Source organism: Littorina saxatilis, linkage group LG17 (assembly GCF_037325665.1).
Source record: "Littorina saxatilis isolate snail1 linkage group LG17, US_GU_Lsax_2.0, whole genome shotgun sequence".
Lineage (NCBI taxonomy): Eukaryota > Metazoa > Mollusca > Gastropoda > Littorinimorpha > Littorinidae > Littorina > Littorina saxatilis.
In genome coordinates this window covers 8,981,330-9,007,645 of record NC_090261.1, presented here as the reverse complement: position 1 = coordinate 9,007,645, position 26,316 = coordinate 8,981,330, and the positions used below count along the sequence as shown (strand labels likewise).

Below are 26,316 nucleotides of genomic sequence, written 5' to 3'. Positions count from 1 at the left end.
TTTAAAAGGAGTTAGATTTTTCTTTGTTTAAATGAGTATTACAAATACAATAAATACAATACAGTGTTTGTTTAAGAAGGAGGAACCCCCCCCCCCCCCCCCCCCCCCAACAGAAAAGCTTGGTTGCATATGGAAAAGTGTGCTGTATTTGTTGTCAGCATATATATTTTCAAATCTTTGGAGTGCCCCTTTAATTATGCTAACACTTTATCCCCAAAACACAAAGAATTTATCATTAATATCCTCATTTCAAGCGCAAATTGACAAAAAAGGTTTGTATGCACTAAGCTTTGCTCTGTTTTCATATGTGACTTGGCTGGAAATACAAAAGAATAGGATGCATCAATGTATGTGGAGCAATATTCCGTTCATTTATTCTTCGTTGTTTGATGGAAGCAAAGGTGGAGCAAAAATCAATCATTTATTGATTGTGTCATCAAGATATGCGGCACAACGGAACAGAATGTTCATGTGTACTGAGCAAACATAATAACCTTCTCGTGACAGAACAGACCTACATTTTTCCGATTGCATTACATGGGAACCTCTTTGCTTAGAAACACAATATGATTCTTTTGCGTCTGCTTGTATTAATATTTACCTAAATCGCAAAGAGCCTTTTGGAGTTGTTCATTTATTAATTTATTAAGGCATTCCTTTTATCTTTATTTTCATTTTGGGATGGGGTTGTTTTTTCACGTTATTTTTATTAATACGTGTGTCCGTTTTTGTCCTTTCCCATTGTTTTGATTTTTTAGAGCTGTTGGTTTTTGTTTCATTACTTTTCTCTGTTCACCAAAAATGATAAAGATGCAGCACCTCTCACTGCAAACAAAGCAAAGAAGAAGCTAGTAAGTAGATGAGAATTTACACATTAAATTACATATCTTACCCAACTCACATATATAGCAATTAACCCTAGTTCAGTGCTGGTAACGCTGTACGCGTCCCCTTGGTAACAAGGGAGACAACTCTAAAAAAGAGTGACCAATACCCATACTGGTATCAAGGCCAGACCAATACTGAGTCTGTCTTCCGTATGCGTGTGCATATGCCGCCATTTGTAGTCATTCCTACCTCAGCGCTCAGTCAAGTTGGTCGCTATTTCGTACACTCTGGCTGTTTTGCAGCCGTTGTCACTTAGTCTTTTGACTTTGTTACATTCCTCTTGGTTTTCTACTCTTCGTTTTGACTTCGCTACTATGTTGAGGTGAGATCTTTCCTTGTCTTTTCATGTTTTTGGCGGCGTTTTTGGCCACAATTTGGACTTGTAAAATTGTTCTTGAGTCTTTTTGTCATGGCTGATAATACCAGGAAGAGGCATACCACTAAACAGGTGGCTGCTGAGTCCTCTCCTTCCAAGAAAACGCCTAGGAAATCTAAACAAACCGGCCAGCTAGACTGTTGTTTCTGTTTTAGAACCGATCTCCAAGAAATGTATTGATGTATTGGTCGATTTGCCGTCTACCTCCATTTTACATGTTAGGTCCTCGGACAAGGTCATTCTTGAAGATAAGCCCGTTAAAGGGACTTCCTCTTCTGTGGGTTCTGGTTTGGCTTCTGCGGACGTAGCTGCTTTGCTACTTTCGCTCAGTTCGCAGGTTTCTTTTTTGGCTGCGGAGATTTCGTCCACGAGAGCTGAGCTTCGAGCCCTTCCTTCCGGGGTGACTGATGTTTCTTCTCTAGCCAAGGTTCGCCCTTCCCCTTCCGCTACGGTCACGCACGCGGATGTTCATGCTTCACAGGATGATGATGACCGTCACTTCCTTTCCTTGAGTGGTCCGTCTTCCGGCGTTCCAGCTCAATCTAAAGGTATGTCAGCTACGCAAGTAACCGGGTTCTCCGGCCAAAGCGTAGCGCGTCTTCAGGAGAAAGTAACCCCTGACGTGAGTCGTAGGGGCAAAAGTTCTGATCTCTGGGCTGGGCTTCGGCTCTTGGTGATTTCCGGAGTTCCAAGGAGACTAAATGTTCTTTCCGGTTCCGAGAATCATCGTCTGTGGCCTTCGAGATGTCAAAAATTCTGACGAAATTTCATCCTCAGTCGAATACTCAGAGCTCTACTGTTCCTTTGTTGTCACAAAACAGTGAGGCACCTGAGTCGGCTAAGCCTTGGCTTGCTGAAACTGATCAACAAGCTCCTTCTTGTTCGGTTGGCTTTCGGAATTTCAAACTGGGTACTCAGCCTGTCAATCTGATTGAGGCATTCGCTCTACCTAGGTCAGCTCCTCCGGTTACACTGGAACTAGCCACTCTGAGGGAAGATGGGTATAGTAGGGACAGGTCTGTCCCCTATACTGAAGCTTCCCTTTTGGCATTGGAGGAAACTGGAAGGTCTCTGTTGGAGTTGGCTTCCGTGTCGGAGTCTCTCCAGAGATCTTTGTCAAGGTCGATTGCAACTTCGCTTGATCCTTTCGAATTTCGGTTTGATGCCTCCTCGCTACTTTAGCCAGGGTTTCGCAAGTGCAGATGCATCTTTCGGCCAGACTGTATACTCACGCAGTACATTCTCGCAGATCGGCTTTCCTAGCTGGGTCTAGGATCAGAGACAAAGGCACGATTGATAATCTGAGGGCCTCACCTTTCACGGAGGGCTCCCTCTTGGGTCGTACATCTCTCGATGCTCTGCAAAAAGAGACTCAAGATGCAAGAGATTTGGCCATTGCTTGGATTGCGTATCAAGGTTTCCAGAAAGCGCAAAGCAAGCCTCAGGTTCAGAGCAAGGCACAGCCTTCTTCCTCTGGTGGGGGCAAGGCACAGAACACTTCTTCTCGAGGTAGGGGGCGAGGTGCCCCTTATCAGAAGAGGGGCTCTTTTGGTGGTTCTAGGGGGTCGGGCCGTAAGCCCCACCCCCAATGATGCCTTCCCGAACCGCTGATCCCGGTAGCCCCCACCTTCGTGGTGGCGGGCGGCCCCTCCAGGGCTCTCGCTTCCTGGTCACGCATGGTGGCCAGCGAGTGGATTTTAGGGATAGTGCGTTCGGGATTCCGTCTTCTCTGGGCAGAGGGAAAGGCTCCTCTGACCAGGATACCTCCGCCTTTCAAGTTTCCAAGAGACCTGGAGGCCAAGTCAGCTGTGCAGGGAGAAGTGACTTCCCTCCTTTTGAAAGAAGCGATCGAGGAGATTCACGATCAGGGGTCTCTGGGTTTCTATGGCAGACTTTTTGTTGTCCCCAAAGCTTCAGGAGCATGGAGACCGGTTCTCGATCTGTCAACTCTGAACAGATATCTTCGAGTTGTGAAATTCACAATGGAGACTCCTCCCTCGGTGAGAGAGGCTCTCCGGCCAGGAGACTGGGCGACTTCTGTCGACTTGACGAACGCCTATTTCCATGTGCTCATGCACTCGGCGGACAGGAAATGGCTGCGCTTCCGCTGGGGAGAGAAAATTTTCCAATTCCGAGCTCTTCCTTTCGGTCTCTCTCTCTCCCCTTGGATATTCACCATGGTCAATCGTCAGCTCTGTGCCCTGGTGAGACAGGAAGGTGTGCAGTTGAGGGCATATCTGGACGACTGGCTGATTTTACATCAGGATCAGGACCTTTGCAGAACACACACGCAGAGGGTTCTCAGTCAGGCATGGCAACTCGGCTTCACAGTGAATCTGGTGAAGTCGGAGTTGGAACCGTCCCAACATTTCACCTATCTAGGGATGGAGTTCAAACACCTTGGATTGGTCAGTCCGCCCTTCTCAGAGAAGGGTGGACAAGTTGCAGGCTTTGATTCGCTTTCTCTACGGAAAGAATCTATCCACGGCTCGGGAGTTGTCCTCGCTGCTAGGTCAGATGGGAGTTCCCATTGCTCCCCCTTCCCCGGAGAACGATCTGTTCACGGACGCCTCCCAGACAGGTTGGGGAGCACACCTGGCAGAGCAGATGGCGTCAGGTGTTTGGGACGCCAATCAGGTCTGTTGGCACATAAATGCACTGGAGTTAGAGGCTGTGGCTCTGGGTCTTCAGGCGTTTCTGCCTCTTCTGTCAGACAGCCATGTCAGGTTACATACAGACAACATGACTGTAGCGGCCTACATAAACCACCAGGGCGGGACTCGGTGTCAATGGCGCTCAGACAGCGCTTGTCGCTTACTGATTTGGTGCAACGCTCATCACATCCTTCTGTCAGCGACTTATCTCAAGGGCAGTCTCAATGTCTTGGCGGATGCCCTGAGCAGGGGGGACAAGGTCATACACTCGGAGTGGATTCTGTCCCTCCAGGCCCTACATCGTCTCTGGGCGCAAGTGAACAAGCCGGTCATCGACTTGTTCGCGACAAGATTCTCATCCAGACTTGCGCTGGTTCTGGTTGCTCCTCTTTGGCCCAGTCAGCACTGGTATCCTGATCTACTCCGTCTTGAGGTTCGTCCTCCAATTCCACTCGGAGTAAGAAAGGGCGATCTGTTACAGCCTCGGTCAGGCATACCGCACGAAAATTCACAAGCTCTACAGCTTCACGGGTGGATTCTGTCAGAGTCTCTCTTCTCCGTGCAGGGGCCTCAGCTTCAACTCTGAATTTGGTGCAACATGCTCATTGGGATTCGACCAACTCGGTGTATTCTTCACACTGGGCGGCTTGGTCGAAATGGTGTGTGGAGAACGGCGTTGATTCTCTCTCTCCTAGGTCTATGCAGGTGGCCAACCACTTGTCCTGGCTAGCAGATCAAGGAGCTTCTCCCTCTTCTCTGCGAGTTAGGAGATCTTCGATCTCTTCTACTCTCAGGCAGCTAGGTCACAAGATTAACCTCAGTGGGGTTATTGCTAGTGTCATCAAGGGCGCTTCTCTTGACACAGCTCGTTCCAAGGCACAGCTCCCTGCTTGGGACCCGTTTTTGGTTTTGCGGTTTCTTGCTTCTGATGAGTTTGAGCCTCTCCATGCAGCCAGTTTGACTAATGTGACGAGAAAAACTCTTTTCTTGGTTTTACTCGCTACCTCTAGGCGGGGTAGCGAAGTTCATGCGTTATCTGGACTTTCGAGGGATATTTCGTTGGAAAAGGATGGCTCTATTTCTCTTAAAGGCATATGTACTCGATGACTATACACGCTAATTGCTTTACCAACAGCTGGAGACATGCTAAATTAAGTTCCCTGCAAAATATTGTGGTCTAGGACCCCTTCAATGTTGAGATATGTTAATTTTCATTTTGATCTGGATCGTCCTATTTATAGATTTGGCAACACATGTAACGTTGATGCAAGGGAGCTAACACCGCGGCTTTGTTGACATCCTCACTTTTTCAGAGGCTAGAACAAGCTGTAATGCATGTATTATGGTCCGCGCATGGTGACATATCGTCATTATATGGTCTTATGGTGCGTTTGACATCGATTATGGGCAAACTACACTTTGTAAACACGGGAGCGCGTACATATGCCTTTAAGTTTAGACCTGACTTTCTTGCTAAGAACCAGAAACCTGGTCAAACATCCCCTCTTATTCGCATTTCCCCCTTGAGCAATGTTCTTGCTCCTGGGGACCCTGATGTATTTAACTACCCCGTTAGAGCCCTCAGCAGCTACCTGTCTCGGACTTTGCATATTCGCTCTGAAACACAGAAACTGCTTTTTATCTCCCTCAACACGGTTCGGGGGAAATACATTTCGAGAGTCACTTTGGCCAAGTGGGTTTCCACAACGATTAGGCAGGCCTACATCTGGTGGGAAAGCCAGTCAGGCGATAATAGAGCAATCTTGCCTCTTACTGCGGCCAGGGCTCATGAGGCTAGAGCCTGGGCTTCGTCGTTAGCAGTTCTCCGTTCGGGGCGCCTCTCAGAGGTCCTTGAGTCGGCTTACTGGCGCTCTGAAGATGTGTTCATCAACTTCTATCTGAGAGATGTTGCTGGAACTCGACAGGATGGTAGTTCTGCGTTGCCAGCTTTGGTAGCGGCAGGACAGGTCCTTCATTCTTGATATGGTGAGTACCCGCCACCTATAGTAGCAATCTGCTATATGTGAGTTGGGTAAGATATGTAATTTAATCAAACATTTTAGTAATACATTTTCATTTGATAAATATACTTACCCAACTCACATCGTTTATTCCCTCCTGCCTCCCCGCTGTTGGGGGTATATATTTCTAAAAAAGAAGTGAGTTGGGCTTCGGTTAGAATGACTACAAATGGCGGTATATGCGCACGCATACGGAAGACAGACTCAGTATTGGTCTGGCCTTGATACCAGTATGGGTATTGGTCACTCTTTTTTAGAGTTGTCTCCCTTGTTACCAAGGGGATGCGTACAGCGTTACCAGCACTGAACTAGGGTTGATTGCTATATGTGAGTTGGGTAAGTATATTAATCAAATGAAAATTTATTATTAAAATTTTTGATTTAATTTCTGCTTTACCATCTTGTTCTCTGTTTGAACGTCTGAACAGCTATCCACTGGGAGGAAGCGACCCCAACTTCCCAGCGATGGAACAATAAAGTAATGAAAATGAACATGAAAATGGAAAAAAATTATCCCTGTAATTTGGGCTAATTGCAATTATTGACAGCAAATTGCTTGTGGCAGAGACATACAATGACTATGTCACAGCTGCTTGTGGCAAAGAGAAGGTCACCGACGATATAAGTGAACTGTTTTATGATAAAAAATAAACAACCCCATGTTCGAACTGTAAAGGCCCTGATACATGTATCTACACCTTCATTTGTCAGTCTTAGTTTCTGCTGTGATTGATGACTAAGCAATATGTGTATTTCAGCCATCAATGATTCATACCTGGTGTATGACGGCAAGCTTGTCATTGATGCGTCATTCCACACCAATGACGTCACTATCCGCGGAGCAGGCCCGCTGACCAAGTTCAAACGGCGTTACCATGCCGACCAGTGGACCCATGCCTGTTTCAACTCCAAAGAAGTTGGAATTGCGGTAAGTGTGTGTGTGTTTGTGCGCTTCTGCGTGTGTGTGTGTGTGTGTGTGTGTGCGCGTGCGTGGGCAAAATAGCTTCTGTTGTTGTTTGATGACACACCTTTTAAAATTTTGTGATATGTTGTCTTCAGGTGAAACTTATAATGAATGGAAGAGAGAAAAAAGTATTGAACAGCAAGCACAGTAAGCTGTGGTAAAGTAGTTTGTGCAGTTGATTATTGTTTGTATGATATATTGACCCAAAGCACCATGTGACTGAAGAATTCACTTGAGTGATTAATTAATTGCTGTCAATCAACTTGAGCGGAACTCCATCTTGAAATTTTCCACAGTGTGTTCCAGCTACAAACACCACGTGTGGGGTGGACACATCCTGTGTGTTCAGTTTTATCTACAAACAGTTCAAGCTGTGTCTCTCAGGTGCAAAACGATCTGTACCGGTAATTTGAAAAGTAGATCTGTTTGTCACACAAATGGATGTTAACATATATTCATTTGTTTTGGAAATAATCTGCTGAGATAATGAGTCAATGACTATTGACATGGACGGTAATAGACGGTCACACCCATCGCTCCCCGCAATTGGCAGGCTACACGTGAAGGGGTTTTGTTTGAATTATGCTTCAAGTAGAAAACATACAGATAAATGACAGGCAGTAGTCTGTTGCTTGATGGGTTAGGATTCAATGCTATTTTCATTTGTGCATACTAGTGATGAGAGAAACACATGCAAACAAACAAAACTGAATATCTCTGTCGATCTGTCAGTCAGTCTGTCTGTCTCCTGCATGCAAAACAATATACATCTGCACATCATAATACTAATTCTGAGATCCTGTCATCTTTAAGCAGAAATGGCTAATCAATAAATAAAGGTATGTTGTAACTTCACACTGTCCGTAGCCCCTTCTTGCCCCTTTTACACACAACCACTCTCTCTCTCGTCCCCTCTCCCTTTTCTTCTGACTCCCCCCCCTCCCCTATATCTCGCTGCCAATAAATACATTCTTCCAAGGGAAAGCTTGTGTCTTATGATTTTTTATGAACTAGCTTTCCTCCGCTTTTTTTTTTAATTTTTTACAGTCAGTATTGTTATTATCGTTTCTATTTTCATATTTCTATTGCTGTTATTGTAGTATCAACTTTTTCTTTGCCTTTAAATACCATTTATTATCATATGTACGATTATTTTTGCCGTCAACCTCTTTTGCTCTTATAATGTTTTCATGTCTGTTTTGTATTCATGTTAGTTTGCAAGGACAGATTGTAAGACTAGGCAACGCCTAAAATCTCCATCCTTCTGTAATAAAGTTTAATCAATCAATCAATCAATCTCCCTAAAATCAGCAAGCATTAAACTTCACAAACAGTGCAAACACAATTAACCTTCACCGGATCACACTTTGGACTACACAGTCCGAATGATGTGGGTTGTGTACGACCCATACATTGTACTTTATGAAGAAGGATTCAACTAAAAAGTATGGGTTGATCGCATACAACGCATGCCATCCAAATAATTATAAACTTTTTACTGCCTCTTTGCAGAGTATGGGTTGTACATGACACACACCGTCCAAATAAGGATTAACACTGTAAAATTCTTTCTTAAATTCCATATGGGGTGTCCATGACCCACACCGTCCAGACTGTGTTGTTCAAAATATGAAATTTGATCACAGAGATAATCCTTCAAAAAGAGGTCTGTGGAAAGGTCCTACAGTATTTTAGGATAAGATCAAGTCTCATTAAAAATCTCTCAATCATTTCAGAGATACAGGCACTTTTGTGAGATTCTTGGTCGTCCTGGAAGGTTAAACTGACAGAAGGCTTTTGAAGTTTGTTTTGGTATGTTCAAAGGCCAAAGACACGTATTCCCTGGCATTTAAAACGGCAGTAACTTTTAACACTTACTGCACCAGGTTCACTGAACAACCGAAGAAGGAAAAGTAAGTTTACATGTTACATATATATATGCAAGACAGAAAATGAGTGATCGTGTCAGAAAAAAAGCCCCAGTCCTGACGATACAGTGAAGGAAAAAGCTTTCATCGATGCTTTCTGCTGAAGATTATCATACAATTTTGTTACCGGGCCTCTCTTGACCAGAAATGAGCTTGGTGTTCCTCAATGATCATTCCCAGATTCTATCAGGCATTATTCTCGAACATTTTTAGGATTCACTCATTTCAGGGGTCTCCATGTGTTTTCTGCTGATTGTCTTTGGTATTTTTCCTTCAAGTTGATTTCACCATAAAGCCTGTCCCTAACTGGGCGAAGTCGACTACGCGAAGTATACTTCGTGAAACTGGCCGCACGAAGCTTTAGCACAAAGTTTTTGGTCAAAATACTTCGCAAAGTCTTAGAAATGTTGTCATTGGTCTCAGGCATCTGCAGATACATGTAGCTTTGAGAGGAAGCACATAATCTAGGTTATCATCATTCCATGGTCTTCTACTCTTGAATTGGACATTTCTGGTACGGAAGATAAAAATAAAAATGTTGCCCATGAAATGTCGAATCACAAGCCCATTATCTGGCCCGCAGGAAATCCGTTACTATTGCCACATGTTTCACTTCCACACTGTGGAAAATCTGTCAGTGTCATCAAAAGTAGTCTTAGTCTGTCTTACTTGATTGTCTTGAAGTTTGAGAGCCTGCAGCAGACACTGATTCTGGCATAAATAATATTGTCTCATCTTCCAGTGCCTAGCGTTTTGTCTTCTGGAGTTGTTTTTCACCATTGAATAATGGCTTCTGTTTTCTGTTGGAGGGGGGTTCCTTCTTTTTTGCTTTGATGGAACGCTGTTCTTGCGTTTTAGCCGCATTTCCCATTGGAAGATTGTGCTGCGGGCTCTGCGACATGGTTCCTTCGTTTTCTTGCTGATTTAGTTGAGATTGGGAAGACAAATATCCCTTACAAGGATTGTGTTCTTGGATATTACATTTTTTCTTCGATGACTGACGTCCGTGATCTACTGAGTGGCTTCCTTCTATTGACTGCCAGTTGGAAGAACTCGTATGTTCAACGACACAAGTAGAAGAGGTCGCCTTGGGATGCATTTGCTCACAGTCAGTGGGTCCACTGCCACCCGACAAAGGCGGGTGTCGATAGTCAGTGAGTGTATTGCCACCCGGTAAAGGCGGATGTCTTTGGTGAGAGGGAGACCCCACTTCACCCGTTGACCGAGAGCTGCGTTTTTTAACGGCCATTTTAGCATCTGGGTAACGCGAGGGGTGATTTGCGCCAGTGTACTTTCCGCCCGTCGACGAATTACGACCTTTGGTGAAAGGAGATGTGACACAACTGAGGAGCGCTCTTATGGATGTTGGCTGGCATCCTTGGTGAGAGGAAGACGGAGAAGACCTCCCAGAGGTAACACGGTCAGATCCGTGCCTCGGTGCAGGCTTCTCAACAACCAATAAGTCATGGTTTTGACTTTGTGGAGACGTTTTAGTTGTGCCAGGCAGGTGGTCTGGGGTCTTCTGAGATTTTTCCAGAATTTCTGAAAGATGGCTTTTGTCACTGTCAGTGAAATCGACTCCAGTGGATTGTCTCATACGTTCATTTTGTTGACCCTTCATGGTGGACTTTTTGTTCTTCTCCAGCTGAAGGGTTTGCTCCTGACGAAGATTTTTTTCGGTAAGTGTATCATACTTTTGTGCTTGAGGGGCACTCTGACTGAGCACAAGTAAAGGACAAGTAAAGGACGTCTGCGGGCCTTCAAAAGAAGGCTCAAATGCAACTGCCCGGACATTTGGCAAATGAAAGGAAACGTTGCTGCTGAATGAAGAAATCCTACTTGTCACTGAGCAACTATCGTGGGAAGGCGTCTTACTGGTCACGGACTGACGGTCAGACTCTTTTGAAGGTGTCTTACTATTCGCTGTGCTTTCCCCAAAGTGACCAGGCTCAGGAGAAACCGTTTTGGTAACCATTGACTTATGGGCAGGGGAAGACAACTTGCTTTTCCGCGAATGATGCCGGTAATAGTAGGAGGCAAACCCAGCAAAATACTGACAGCTTGGCTTGGGAGGATTCGGGCTGCTGGATGATTGTCGCCGAAGTGAATGTCTGGCGTGGTCCAATATCTCTATGATGGAAGTGGTTTTCCGTAAGTCTCTCTCTTCGATGGTATCCCGTCGTTGTAATAAGTAATCACTATCAGGGATGCTACTTTCCTGATCAAGACTACTGTGGCGTCGTCTAGCCGATGGGGAGACGCTGCAGTTCTCTTTATGTTGCTCCTCGGGGTTCTTTCGACCGTCTTTCTCGAGGAAAGATCTGGATTTTTGTTGGCTCTCTGTTGGGGGGTGTGGTTGCGTGGGATCACGAAAGTGTCGACTGGCCGATGAGGTGATACTGCTGCTCTCCTTCTGCTGTTCCTCATGTTTCATTCTAAAGACTTTCTCGGTGAACGATCTGGAATATTGTTGACTCTTCGCAGGATTGTTTATGTTGCGCCTGTTTAGTGTGCGCTGACTCCTCTGCTACAGTGGACAGACTTGACCCCAGGGACTTGCACTCCATGCTCTGCTGGGTTCTTCCTACCATGCTCAGCTTCTTCAGACCTGTCATGATCGTCTGCAAGATGGAGACCGAGCGAGATCTGAATGTTATTCTCTCCGAGTCCAGCGAACCGTGTGCACCCCTGGCTGGTGTTCTCCGCAATGTCCCCTTATCCCGCGAGTCGTCCTGTCTGAAATTCAACGAGTGTGAGACGCCGGAATGGAATGCGACACTAGGCTTCTGTCCCGTGCTTTTCTCCTTTTTTGCGTCCTTTGGCAGAACGTTTGCAATCAGGCCATTTGATCCTGAGTCTTCTTTGCGCTCCTCAGCTGCTGACCTTCCGCCGGTTTTGGATTTACCTTCAGAAACACCGCTAATCAATTTTTTACGTTGTTCAGTAACTGCGGCATCGAAGTGAACGTGCGATCCATATGCACTGCAGTCATATGTTACTGGACATTCGTAGTGCAAAGATGGCCCCTTTTGCACTGAGGATGCACTAGGAGGTTTGGGAGAATGTCCGAGAATATTTGCGTCTTGATCCAGATCGTCGCCACTTCTTTTCACAAAGCTTTTTTTGTGGAAAAGGTGAGCTAATGCTGTAATTTTTATGTGTGTGAGGTGTTCATGAGAGGTACCGAACTTGCGTTTAGTGCCATCCTCATGGACATTTCCTGTGGGTCTAGCACTGGTTAGTGGTGGTTTGACTTGGGTGGGCTTATAAACCTGTGACTGATGATGCGACTGCTGTTCTGATTCACTCCTCTTCATAGGTTTAGTGTGAGGAAGGCTTGCTTTGCCATTCACCTCATCCGGAAACATGTCCGGTTGTGGCGATTGCAGTGTTAAAGGGTCTACCATGGAACCACCTCTACTCGACTGAGCTGCGACCAGGTCATGACTGTGCTCGGCTGTCAGAAGTTCCGTGATGCTCTGGGAAGAGTCACGAATCTTGTTATCTGGTGTGTCCTGCGTACATGAAATGCTGGAGTCGTTTGTTCTCTGACGCCGTTCTGCGAACGAAGAGGCGTTAAAGGTGCGTACAGACGTGAAACTGTTGCTGTCATGATGCAGGTAGGACCCTATACTTGACTGCATCCACTCAACGATGTCAAGGTCCGAAGTGCAAGAGGGCGAGTTGCCGACAGGGACGAAGCTGTTACCCATTTCATTGTATTCAGCCATGCTGCTTTCACCGTAAATGCGGCTTTGCGTAGACTCGTCCTCAAAAATTAGATCATCTAACTCGAAGGGAAATAGCCAGTACCCTTGCAAGCTTCCCTTTCTTCCCTTTCTACTGAAACGTCTCCGTAAGAAGTTGATTTCTGGAGACGAGGAGACCTTGATGCAGGGCATGATGCGAGCCACCTCCCTTGCAAACTTGGAGGATGTGAGGGCGTACAAGTAAGGGTTTATAAACGACTTGGTGTGGCTCAGAACCAGAAAAGCCAGGTAGAGGTCACAAGGTAACTCCATGTGGCCAAAGTACATGAAACAGTCGGACAATTTCAAGGGAACCACACAAACGATCAGCACAATCAGGATGAGTATCGTGCGCTTCGCTCCCCTCTTCTCCTTTCTTTTTGTGTTAGCTTGGTCCTCACTCAGAAAGAAGGTGTCCCGGCTTGCAGTCATCTTTCGCAGATGTATGTTTCTGATGTGCTTTTTCACCGTCATCAGGATGTAGGTATATGCGACAAAGTTGAAGATCATCAAGGGCAGGTAAAAACTAAAGAAGTTGATGTAGACTAGATATTTTTGCGGCAAGGCTTGTATGGGACAATAGGTTGCATTAATTGCCACGTGGCCGTGTTTTGACGGCAGAAGTAACATTAACAATGGGAAGAAGCCGATAAGAATGGCAGCGGCACAGATGACAAGCAGCGACGTTATGGCGCTGCGCATGGTGATATGCTTGATGTACAGGTAGGGTCTGCTGATGGCCAGGAAGCGCTCCACAGCAATGGCGCTCATGTTGAGGAGAGAGATGTCAGTCATGACGAGAGCAATGCAGCTCATAGACACACAGCCGTAGTAGGAGTTCGGGATATCCAGGTAGATGAGTATGTAGATAGGTGGGATGACCAAACCCACAAGAAAATCCGCCAAGGCCAGGCTTCCGATGAAACAGTTGGCCACCGTCTGTAAGGAGCGCTCACGGTAGATGGCGAGCAGCACGAGCAGGTTGCAGGCTATAGACAGGAGACCCGACACACACTCCGCCGCAAGGAAAGCTACCGCTTGCACCGTGGACCGTTCCATGCTGAAGGTTGGGTGTCATGAGAAGTGCAGGCCCCGAGTGTTCATGTCGGGTCTGCTTTCTAGTCCAGCTCGTCTTTCCTGCGAGTGAAGACATTTCAGACAAAAAAGAGGAGCATTCTGTTTGTCTCCTACATTGGAACTGTTTTTGAGGGGGACGTATTAATCACACTTAAATAACGAAAGAAACTGGCTGTTTCTTAGTCATACCTTCACGACGTGGTTTATCGTCTCAGTCAAGGAAAGTCTTCGAAAAACAGCTGCACTGTAAATTTGTCGTATCGCATATTGAGGAGATGAAGAGATCTGCTCAGGTTGTGCATGAACCCGTGAAAAATGGGGGTTTAGAGATAGTCGTGGAAGCCGCTGTGCTCTAGATGTGTCCTGCCCCGCCACATAGCCGTAGTAGTGAAAGATGCTTCCAAGAAGAGAAAGCTAACTAGCCACTCGCTGTAAATCACAAAGAAAGGTTAATTCCAAAATACGACTGGTAATAGCAGAAGATAGGGTTTCGACCATATCCTCTCACGATATGTCTGAAACAAAATCATCAGAAAGATTCTCTGAAATTCTTCTTGAAACAAATAATATGATGTTCTTATAACTTGGAAGAGTGAGACTGTCATGACACTATACGTTAATTGGATCTGTGATCCAAACATGGCTTTTGGTCAATCGAGATGGAAGTTTATTCCACAAGCCCGTAGGGCGAGTGGAATAAACTGCCCTCGAGATTGACCAAAAGGCATGTTTGGATCACAGATCCAATTAACATATATATATCTCGACATTCACTGGTCTTAGGGTTTTTGTTTTCAAAGAAGAAAGAAACTTGCTTGAACACGGACCACTTCTCCGAGCAAAATCAACAAACCTAATCACTCGCATTCCACCTCAAGGTCTCGGCCAACCAAGACTATGGTATACTCGTAGCAAAGCCGCCGAATGGTACCGTAAACCAAGAATAGTGACGTAAGAGAATAGAATGTCGTCTTTTGATTTGGAACGTGACGTGTTTCAGAACTTCTTCTGGACAACTCGGATGGTCTTCTGCGTAGTGGTTGGCACGAGATTCTTTTTCTTCTTCGACAGTTCATCCTCCGATACTGTAGCAAAACGTTTCATCTTTTTTCACTTTCGAGTATGCAGACGACTGAACTTGACCGCTAAAAAGTAGTCCTTTCGGAATCATTACGCCGAGTCTGAACATGAGGTCTGAACATTGTTTTTAGGCAGGACCTAGGTGAAAGCGAGGCTGTTCTTATCTCTGTGTACAGTCGAGAGAGAGAGAAATACATGTCGAGACATTGTTTTTAGGCAGGATCTAGGTGAAAGCGAGGCTGTTCTTATCTCTGTGTACAGTCGAGAGAGAGAGAAATACATGTCGAGACATTATCCACGAGTACGCAAGTACAAGGGTCCAGCAGACTTTAATTGTGTGTGTGTGTGTGTGTGTCTCGACTTAACAGCTTATTGCTGGGAAACTACTGGGCGTAGTTCGTTCAAAAGTTGATACACTAACTTGATAATAGGTCCGATTGATCGTATTAAAACTTCATAATGTTACCTGGGACCCAAATTCGAAATAAACAAAAACAAGTCGCGTAAGGCGAAAATACAACATTTAGTCAAGTAGCTGTCGAACTCACAGAATGAAACTGAACGCAATGCAACGCATCAAGACCGTATCGTCAGTCCACCGCTCACGGCATAGGCAGTGAAATTGACAAGAAGAGCGGGGTAGTAGTTGCGCTGGGAAGGATAGCACGCTTTTCTGTACCTCTCTTCGTTTTAACTTTCTGAGCGTGTTTTTAATCCAAACATATCATATCTATATGTTTTTGGAATCAGGAACCGACAAGGAATAAGATGAAAGTGTTTTTAAATTGATTTGGAAAATTTAATTTTGATAATATTTTATATATATTTAATTTTCAGAGCTTGTTGTTAATCCAAATATAACATATTTATATGTTATTGGAATCAGCAAATGATGGAGAATAAGATGAACGTAAATTTGGATCGTTTTATAAAAAATTTTTTTTTTTTACAATTTTCAGATTTTTAATGACCAAAGTCATTAATTAATTTTTAAGCCACCACGCTGAAATGCAATACCGAATTCCGGGCTTCGTCGAACATTACTTGACCAAAATTTCAACCAATTTGGTTGAAAAATGAGGGCGTGACAGTGCCGCCTCAACTTTCACGAAAAGCGGGATATGACGTCATCAAAGACATTTATAAAAAAAAATGAAAAAAACATTTGAGGGTATCATACCCAGGAACTCTCATGTCAAATTTCATAAAGATCGGTCCAGTAGTTTGGTCTGAATCGCTCTACACGCACGCACACACACACACACACACACACACACACACACACACACACACACACACACACACACACATACACCACGACCCTCGTCTCGATTCCCCCCTCTACGTTAAAACATTTAGTCAAAACTTGACTAAATGTAAAAACGACTTGGCGGCGGGGGGAATTCGCGGAGCCACAGCCAGCCTGGCAGTCTCATAGAACAGCCGAACGCGTCACACATTGACGAGAAATATAGCGTCATAAAAAGATTACGTCACAGTCAAAAGTCTTTGACGTCTTTTTCTCTCGCATCATATTTATTTTTGTTTCAGTTCAATGAGAACATAATTTGAAGCACAACAAGAAACCAAAGAAACTAATTAAAAAAAAACAGAGAACATATAATAAAGTTATCAACTTGCACATAAAGAAGACTGTTTGATGTCTTGAGGGCAAGGTATGCGTTATTTTCAAGAAGCTTCTTAAAGTTACTGGACTTTTCCCATCCAGGCGAATGGAACCCCTGGGGCTTTCAGTCATGCCTCAGACATCTATCCATTTGAACAAATATTAAAGTTTCATTGACTTTGATTTTTTTTAACGAATTTACGTTTTATCATAGACCAGGTGGGACAACTTAAAGCGGAACAAGCCGAAATAAGCGAGCCGAAAGTATCGATCAGGTCCCCCACGTGAACTAATTAAGTCAAAAGCTTATGTGGAAGTCAACTAGTTTCGATGAGAGAGATAGTTCTTTTTATCTTGTCTTTGATTATGTAAGGAAATTGTCAAAACATGGTATTCGGTTCCATTTTGGCATACCAAACACATCCCGGCTTTAGCCCCAGAACGACCGTCGCGATATAACCTTCGTGGTTGAAAACGACGTTAAACACCAAATAAAGAAAGCCCCAGAACGTGATAACGGAAAAATGTTAGTTACATTTTGGTGGGAGATGCGATTTACCAAAACGCGGCTTCGTTTGGCTGGCAATGTGTATGTGTAGTCATCTGTTACGTAAATTACGTAACTCACTGACTCTTTTGATACTGAAATCTGAAAGAGAACAGTCAGAAGCGCAACAAAAGAAAACACAAGGCGACTTTCACAGGAACAAGAAAAGCAAATGCTTTATACGACTCCCCTTCGTCATTATTATTATTATTATTATTGTGATCATTTTTATGCGCCTAATCTAGATATAGCCCTAGGCGCTTACATATTAATTTCTGCCGTTTGAAATGGAATTTTTTACAGACAGACAGACAAACAGACATTTTTTACACACAATATATAACGCATTCACATGTCCCATAACAGTGGACATTTCCGACCTTATGACATCATAGAATAATGTCATAACCACTGGTCAAGCCAAAACTAAATTACCCCAGACACCAACCTGTGACCTCATATTAAACAATGACATATTTGTTGTCATAACCCCAGACACCAACCTGTGACCTCATATTAAACAATGACATATTTGTGTCATATCTGGAGATCATCGAAACCTACAATTATGTCAAATTTGGAGGCTCTAGTTTGAAAAAACCCATCTGACAACAGCCCTGAAAGTCGAAAAAATGGCGCACTAGCTTCTCGAAATTTACTAGCCAGAGAGCAAATTTTACTCGCCAAAACAACCATTTGTTTGAGCAACTTTACTCGCATTTGGCGAGTAGATGAACATTTCTGCTCGCCAGTTACATGTTTCTACTCGTCAATTTATTTAGTATTTAAGCCTACTCGCCGCTTTCAGGGCTGGACAAATCGCCAATGTTAAGTTTTTATGAACCGAACATGACCCCGCTGTGACCCCAACATTTGGAGAGGGTCAACCAAACTGGTGTCATGTCGAGAGATCATCAAACCCTAGAAGTGTGCAAAGTTTCAAAGTTTTAGCTTCATAATCATCCGAGATAACCTCAACGTTAATTTTTTTTGGGTCTACGGCCGAACTGCCTAACACTGCTAATTTCTAAGACTCTCCAGAGTACTCTGAGGAGTCAATAAAACGCCAGGGCTCTTTGGTTCAGCCTCTACGAAAACGCTGACATCAATAGTTTGGGTAGAAGCCTCATAGTCGACGCGGCGGTTTTTGGTAGGTTCACTACAGTCTTCGGCCGCATTCGAGTCGTCTCCAATGCTTGTAATTGTACTCATGGACGTAGTAGCAGCGGGTGTTTTCATAGGACTGGCCTTTCGGCTCCGGTCTCTAGCATCCAGGTCAACAACGGGCGGAGTTCTGTCCCCTTCAGATTTTTGGAAGCGGGGCACGTTGCAGATGTAAGGCAGGCCGCCTAACGAGCTGCTGGTGAAGGTGGTGGACGCCAGTGGCGACTCTGTCACCTTTCGCTGGCGTTCTCGGCCGGGTCCTGAAAAGGGATGCTGGCGAATATCTTTCGCTGTGTGTTCGATAGCCTGCACAGTATCCGTGGTGTTGGAGGTGAGGTTGACGGAAACACCCAGCACCACCAGGTGCCGCGCAAAGGTCACCGGACAGCTTTCCTGCCAAATAATTGCACTCGGATTCTCCTCCAACTCCAGCGATTCAATCGTGGTGCAAGTGCCGCACAGCATGCTCTTGATTGTCACTTTGAACCGTCTGTAGCCGAAAGCGAAGAGGAAGGGGTTCACGACGGACTTGCAGTGGCTGAGGGCGATGCTTGCTTGGTAGACGCCGAGCTGCAGACTATCAGGGCCGTCCCACAGCAGCACGCAGTTGACGACATGGAAGGGCATCCAGCAGATCATGAAGAGGAAGATGACCATCAAGATGCCTTTGTCTCCTCGCGAGTTATTCGAGATGGTCTTCTTGGTTTTCTCCCTGCCATGCTGCACCATAACTTGCAAGATGGCTTTCTTGGTTGAGCGCACCACGCGGAAGATATACACGTAGCACATGACCATCACGATGGAGGAGGGCAGCGTGATGGCGAAAAAAATCAGGTAGACCATGTACTCCAGGGAAATGACATCGTCGAAGCTGCAGTACTTGAAGGTGTGCTCACCTTTGTTCCAGCCGAAGAGCGGAATGAGCCCGATGAAGGTGGCGAAAAGCCACATGATGCCCACCAGGCGGAGTGCCCGGGCCACCGTCATAACGTTGCGGTAGTGGAAGGGTACGCAGATGGCGCAGAAGCGATCGAGGGCTACACTCAGCAGATTGAGTACGGAGAAGAGGGCCACCTGCACTGCGATGCTGTTCATCAGCACGCACAGCGTGAAGTTTTTAGGCAGGCCCTGCGTGGTCAGTATCGCTATGGGGGTGGTCGAGAACCCCACCAGCACGTCGGCGGCGGCCAGGCTGCCCACGAAGCAGTTGGTGATGGTGCGCAGCTTGCGCTCCTTCAGTATGGCCAGCAGCACCATGGAGTTGGTGCACACGGACGCGACGCCGATCAGACACTCGAACACCAAGTACACGACGATGACAGAGGCGTCGGTGCTGCGGTGGTTCATCACTACCGGTAATAACGAGGAACCGTTCATACTTGTTACAGATTTGTGTGTCAGATCAGATGGTAGAGATAGGTTTAGACAGTTTATCAAGAAGCTCTTAGCTGTTCTGTGTTAAACTGCAAGCAGCAGACTGGTGGTGAACCTGTATGCCTCTTGTGACTCGTATTCCGGGTTGTTGTGTGTTTACCTGGAAGTGCGAAACTGACTATGAAGAGTTCATGACGCTTACAGTTACACTTACATTTACGTGTCAGAACAAATGTTGCAGACAGGAATCATGCTCGGGTTTGTTGAACACTAACAGTTGCAGTCAATGTCTTTGTTTTTGGGAGTAATTTGGTCACTGTCCATAGAAGACGCACATTTGCGGCAGACCGGTCCTTCTGATTCTGTGAATGATTTTTTTTGGGGGGGGCGCTTTTTCCATGACGATGATTCTGAAACATTTTGTTTTCTTGCCTATCTTATCTCCTCCGAGATGTGGACGTGTATTGCATTTTTCATTGCCCGCATTATCACTGTTTTGCTTTAGTCATGCCTTTTGTTTTTCGTTTGTCTTGACGAGTACATTTGAACTTTTTCTTGGATACACAAAGCTGCCCTTCTCGCGCAGAATGTGTAATTCCAGTGTTGCTTGATGACTCAAGTGGTTGTCAATTGATGACGTCACTTTTTCTTTCTTGCTTATGATTTGGAACACGGTGAACACGTGGTGGGGATTTTCTAGAATCCTGGGCTGAGGTGCACGAAGCAAAAGTGGGTGACAACCAATGGGAGATCTGCTCAAGTCGGTCTGCTCCCTCCCGGTCGGGGTGCACGAAGCTTTTTTCCCAGGGTTGCGTACCGAATGGGAGGCTCCCGTTTGGACCAGCTAGCTAGCAGCCCCACTCAAAGAAGTTGGCACCCAAAAAAATGGCGACCGCCTTTTTCGAAATGACATTTTCGGAGATTTTACAAAAACAACGCCCAAACGAAAAGGTAGAATGGTGCCTTCCGTTCGATTTCAAGTCATGCTTTTCACATTTCCAAGCAAGATAACCGCTGAGAGTGCAGAAACGCCGCTGTTCGACTTTGAAATCTCGAATCGCAGACGACCTTCGCTTTTACAGAACAATCATAGCAGGTGAGGCAGTGTTACTCATTTCGATCAGCTCGTTTTCGTATTTTTTGTGCATTACGATCATGTAGAATTATTGGAATCAAAGCAGGAATGACTAAGGCATGCAAATGCGTTGATTTTGTCGAAAGCTGTACAGTAGTTAGCTAGATTCTTTCTGTTGAGTTTGTTTGTATGACTGAATTTCGTCTTCAAAATCTTACCACTTCTGTGATTTTCATTGTTTGTTTAGACTAGCTCATCGGCAGGAAAATCGTCAGGCAAAATATCAATCTGTTGAATGATAACGTTAAGATAAGGGATGTTCAAACATGTATATATTATATATCTGCTTGCAAACACAAGCGCAAGGCCAGATCTATCTGCTTCATTGACTGCCAGATTTTCATTGAATTTTTAAACTAACTCGTTTGCAGACTCTCAAATTAGATCCAGTGTTTGTATTCTTAGATTCATGATTGACCATTCAGGCTGTTTACGATGATGACGTTGTGTTTGTTTATGCTGATGCAATCTGCAGATCAAAGGGGACTGACCGCAGGCTGACCCAGTGATCAATACAACTTGTGTTTACCACTCAACATTTCCTTCCACCTATAACTCAAGGGCAAAAATAAAGGTACATGCTTGTGGATTCATTATGCAATTCATGTCTGTGAAGATCAAGATAGTTGTGAGCTTTAACTGATTATGCTTATTAATATCAGCACCATCCTCACCCCATAAATGTCTGTTTGTCTGTCTGTCTGTAAAAAATTCCATTTCAAACAGCAGAAATTAATATGTAAAGCGCGGAGAGCACAGTTGTGGTTCGCGCTATATAAGCTCCCCATAATAATAATAATAATAATAACACTCTCATGTCCAACTAGCACTGTAACCAACCTTCAACACTGCCCCCACCCCCCTATCCTTGCCCCCTCTCTGCATAATTATGTTCAATTTTTCAGAATGACCTTGTTATCACTCCAGCGTCTGACCATGGAGTCTACAGGCCATAGTCTCAGATGTGATGGGATCAAGAGGATGCCACAATGATCAAGGTAACTGCAAATACTCAAACAGATCTAAATGCAGAAGGTGATCCACAAACATGTTTGCTTAAACATTACAAGGTTACACCCAGAACAACAGCTGGCCTTAGTTGCTTATTAACTGCAAGCAACAAAGACCCTCTCCCCCTCCCCTCTTCCACCTGCAACATATATTTTTATATCCATATCCAACTTTTCCATTGCCTCTTATGTTGTATAATTGTTGATATTTAACAGTAACAAGTTTTTGTTTCCAATCAATGGCTCTGCATTTACCTGTACACACACACACACACACACACACACACACACACACACACACACACACACACACACACACACACACACACACACACACACACACACACACACACACACACACACACACACACACACACACACACACACAAATATATTCACAATCTCTCTCTCCCTGTTTTAAATTCAGTCATTTGAATCACTAACAGTTAACTGGGGTTCAGTTACTGAATCTGTGATAGTGTTATTTGGAGTAAGATTATTGACTTTTTTGCTGCGCCTGTTCTTCTTACTGTTTTTCCTATCCCGATAATTCGTTTTGTCCATTAAAATGCTGGTTTTTGTTTTAATCAGTACAGTATGTGTCCATATAGTTTACGCCTGAGATGCGATGGGACCAAAAGGTTTCCAGAATGAAACATACAGGTAACTTTTTTTTTTTACCTGATCTTTGTCATGCAGAAGTTGGTTTACATTAGGCCAAAAAAAAAAATTGTCTGTTTCTGGTCACCCGACCGACCCTAAATTTCGGCGCCGACCCTAAACTTTTTTTTTCCAAACTCAAAAATTTTTATTTATTTTTTGGTGGTAAAGGACAGGGTGAGAAAATGAACAACAAAAACGTGTGAAAACGAAAGTCCGCTGACGATTTGTAAATGTGTTGAGTGTCTTGTCTCTATGTATAGTGAATCCAGTCTCTTTGCGCGATTTTTAAAGTTAGTTTTATTGGTCTACATTTGGGGTAAAAAAATAAAATAAAAAAATTAAAAAAAAATCCCGACCTACCGACCCTATTTGTTTTAGCCATGTTACCAGAAACAGACAATTTTTTTTTTTTGGCCTTATACATTGCAGTGTTGTTGTCTTCCAAATACATTAAGCATTGTACCAGTCATTACATTTAAATGACAATGCTGACTAATATCAAACCTCCCCCGGTTCCCCAACTAGCCTTCTCACATCCCCCCCCCCCCCACCCACTCCGTCCAACCCCCCCCCCCCCCTCATTAGATCACAAACACCACACTAATAAAATCATATATACTGTTGCTGCTGCTAAAAGTTGTTGTGACTTGTTCTTCCTCTGTGTATATTTTTGTGTGTTTCCACAGAATGCAGTTCTTCCATGCGCCTCAACGTCTATAGATCTATGGAGTCTACAACATTGTCTGAGATGTGATTTGAGCCACAGCATGTCAGAATGATCAAGGTAACTTTTTAAACACATATAGCTGATCAAACTGAAGAATTCAAACACACAGTTTCAGTGGGTTTTTTAATGCATAAAACATTGCAACAGTCAGGGGCTTTCTCCCAATAAAGATTGTGAGGTTTTCTTTGCAAGTTGTTTCGCTATGCAGAGTGTGATGTTTTTGTTTGTTTGCTGTACTAAATGAAGATGCACAGATAAAAGAAAGTCTTGCATGTAGAGGAAGGAATATGCTTTTGGTTTTTGACAAGACAAATTTTACTCATTAGAGCTTAAGTACAAATTCCTTACATTTTGAACCAAAATGTCAGACATCACAGATCTCTCAAATTAAAAAAGAAATGAGGGCATCATTCTGACTTGAACATATACCACACATTTGATAGCCTGGTTATGTTCTGTGTATAGTGAAAACATTTCGCTTAATGAATTTCACATGTTGACACCAGAAGAAGTCAGACGTATGTGCCCATGTTAAAATAAAGTTTTATTTTTTCCATGTAAAAGCCTAGACAAACATGACAATGTGGTGTCTGATATACTGGGTAATATGATGAGGAACGTACCTTTAAAGGCCCAGTCCTTATTGTGAAAGCAGTTCTGCTCAGCTGGAATTTGGTGAATTTGTTTTTTTTACAAGTTTTTTGTTAATGAAGTGAATTCGCAAAAAAATTAAAAAATAACAATTTGTTGTGCACACAAAGCATTCACTGATTCAGGCTGTTGAATTTTGTCATGTGTCTTGGGAAAGGGGAAGTCTTATTCTACGTAAAAGCATCGCCAGGTTTGGGTTGAGCCAAATCGTTTGCATGGAAAGGACTGTGCCTTTTAAGGACGCATGGATTTTTCATCTATTCAATTGCAGGATAACAACACAACACCGAATAGTTTCTAAGCTATTATTTCTTTTCCTTTCTCGAGTACCACGAAGTTCCCAATGCTAGGGCATACTTTTGTATAGAAGCTGTTTGTGGAAATGTCATGTAAGTTTTTACACTGGCGAACATGAATATTTTAGACTGGCTAAAATGAAAGAAGTATGCATTCTTATGTTTTGTTTCTGCAAGCGGTATCATTTTCCTAATGTTTTCTGATTTTGATCTCTTACAGTTTTTACCGCTAGGTAATGTACAATGGGCTAATTAAACATATACGCCAGCAGCCCACATTGCAGAACAGGATATGAACAAGGTATGTAGCGCTGTTTGCATCATTCGTTTAAATTCAAAAATCAGACTAATTTGCCTTCATTGGCATTATGCATACGATATTCATCTTTATTTTTTGCAATGCGTCTGTGTGTGTGTGTGTGTGTGTTTACTGATATATTGTAATTTATTAATCGGCTGAAGACGACACAGTTTCCAACTCCCCAGTGAGACTTCTTGAGTCAGTTGCATGCATGATAGCTAACTGAGGTGTCTGCAACAAAGGAAGGGTATTTCGTATACTTCATACTTGGTGTACATTAATTTCAGCTTCGGCATGACTAGTCCCGAAAGATGCTATTTTGTAGGTGAAATGGTCTGACTTTGGTTGTCTTTCGAAAAAGAATCCAAATTCGGGGATGGACTCAACAGTTCGAGGTTTAAAATGGAGCGGTAGACTAACGAACCCGATTTAGTTCTTCAAGATTGATATTTTTGGGGTTATTTGAAGGACGTACTATACCATAAACAACCTTAGACAATCAGTGACTTGAGTACAGCCATTACAGGCAGGAGGAGGGCATCCCCATTGAGGATTGCGTTCCTGTCATCGGTTAATTTTGCGCAAGTGTGACTCTACCATGAAGGGGTCATTTTTCCAGTCAATCGTGTTCGGCGAATATCTTCATGGTTGTTGTGCATGAATGTCACTTTGTTCATTACCATTCCACGAAGTTTCCTGTTTGTAGGTTTCATGGTCCGATTTTTTAGCTTCTTTCAAAAGTGTTCCAAAGACAAAGTACCCCTCCATTTAACCTGTAAACTTGCAACTTTGTTGACCTTCGTCATGCATAAGCTGTAGTTAATAAACACCAAATGATAACTAATTCGGTCAACGGATGTAGAAATTATAAAAACAAAATTGGGTTGAATTTTGTGTGTGTCACCATCTATGTTTGTATTTTTGCAGGCAGGCAGGGGTGGAGTTGTGATGATGCGGCGCCGGTTGACTGAAGACACACGAACCAGCATTCTTCGGAAGTGTTTGGATCACAAATCAACATTATTTCACATTGAATGGCGGCAGATATTTATGTATATATTCTCAGCTCAGACGTGTGCTTTGAATTCGGATGTTTAAGAACAAGAGACAAACTTGAATAAAGCCTTACGAAGTACATGATTGTAACTGGAGCAAAAGTGTGTGTGTGTGTGTGTGTGTGTGTGTGTGTGTGTGTGTGTGTGTGTGTGAAGTGCAACAGTTAATAATGACGATGAGACAGAATGCTAAAGCACAGATCCTTTTATTTAACAATCTATATCGTCCTCCTTTTTACATTCAGTCAAGTTTTGACTAAATGTTTTAACGTAGAGGGGGGAATCGAGACGAGGGTCGTGGTGTATGTGTGTCTATCTGTCTGTCTGTCTGTCTGTCTGTCTGTGTGTGTGTAGAGCGATTCAGACTTCATTAAGTAAATTAAATTTCCGAAATCGTTTTAAAAACTATTTCATCTTATTCCTTGTCGGTTCCTGATTCCAAAAACATATAGATATGATATGTTTGGATTAAAAACACGCTCAGAAAGTTAAAACGAAGAGAGGTACAGTAAAGCGTGCGTGCTATGAAGCACAGCGCAACCGCTACAGCGCCAAACAGGCTCGTCACTTTCACTGCCTTTTGCACTAGCGGCGGACTACGTTCAGTTTCATTCTGTGAGTTCCACAGCTTGACTAAATGAAGTAATTTCGCCTTACGCGACTTGTTTTTTTTTTTGTGTGCCACTCCCTCTCACTTAACCCCAACACTAATTTCTGTGCCCTAAAAGCGCTCAAAAACAGACACACGTTAGATTTCCGCCTCAGTGCTTATCCACATTTAGAAATATTGTATCATTTATTTTTGGTCACTGCCCTTCCCTTTTTGACTCACATGCGAAGCAAAAGTGAGTCTATGTACTCACCCGAGTCGTCCGTCCGTCCGTCCGTCCGTCCGTCCGGCCGGCCGTCCGGAAAACTTTAACGTTGGATATTTCTTGGACACTATTCAGTCTATCAGTACCAAATTTGGCAAGATGGTGTATGATGACAAGGCCCCAAAAAACATACATAGCATTTTGACCTTGCTTC

At 43.9% G+C, this 26,316-nt stretch overlaps 4 protein-coding genes and 1 long non-coding RNA gene across 5 annotated transcripts in view; 2 read left to right on the top strand and 3 right to left on the bottom strand.

The window, feature by feature from the left end:
* LOC138952337 (cilia- and flagella-associated protein 61-like) overlaps window positions 1–26,316 on the top strand; it is a 203,828-nt gene that overhangs the window by 28,553 nt on the left and 148,959 nt on the right. Inside the window, exon 24 of the mRNA XM_070323982.1 lies at window positions 6,698–6,867. Coding sequence (XP_070180083.1) covers window positions 6,698–6,867 — 170 coding nt within the window. The remainder of the gene's footprint in view (window positions 1–6,697; window positions 6,868–26,316) is intronic.
* Window positions 8,162–11,265, bottom strand: LOC138952341 (uncharacterized). The gene has a single exon (XM_070323990.1). It carries the CDS (start codon window positions 11,263–11,265, stop codon window positions 9,577–9,579), a length of 1,689 nt encoding a protein of 562 aa, XP_070180091.1. The 3' UTR covers window positions 8,162–9,576.
* On the bottom strand, window positions 11,267–14,248 carry LOC138952338 (uncharacterized). The gene has a single exon (XM_070323983.1). The coding sequence runs from the start codon at window positions 13,637–13,639 to the stop codon at window positions 11,267–11,269; it is 2,373 nt and encodes a 790-aa protein (XP_070180084.1). The 5' UTR covers window positions 13,640–14,248.
* On the bottom strand, window positions 17,932–20,177 carry LOC138952510 (adenosine receptor A3-like). Its single transcript, XM_070324196.1, has one exon. The coding sequence runs from the start codon at window positions 19,450–19,452 to the stop codon at window positions 17,932–17,934; it is 1,521 nt and encodes a 506-aa protein (XP_070180297.1). The 5' UTR covers window positions 19,453–20,177.
* On the top strand, window positions 20,925–25,423 carry LOC138952346 (uncharacterized). The gene is made up of 4 exons (XR_011451352.1): window positions 20,925–21,158; window positions 21,490–21,582; window positions 22,944–23,041; window positions 25,160–25,423. It is a non-coding gene; the product is annotated as an uncharacterized lncRNA (long non-coding RNA).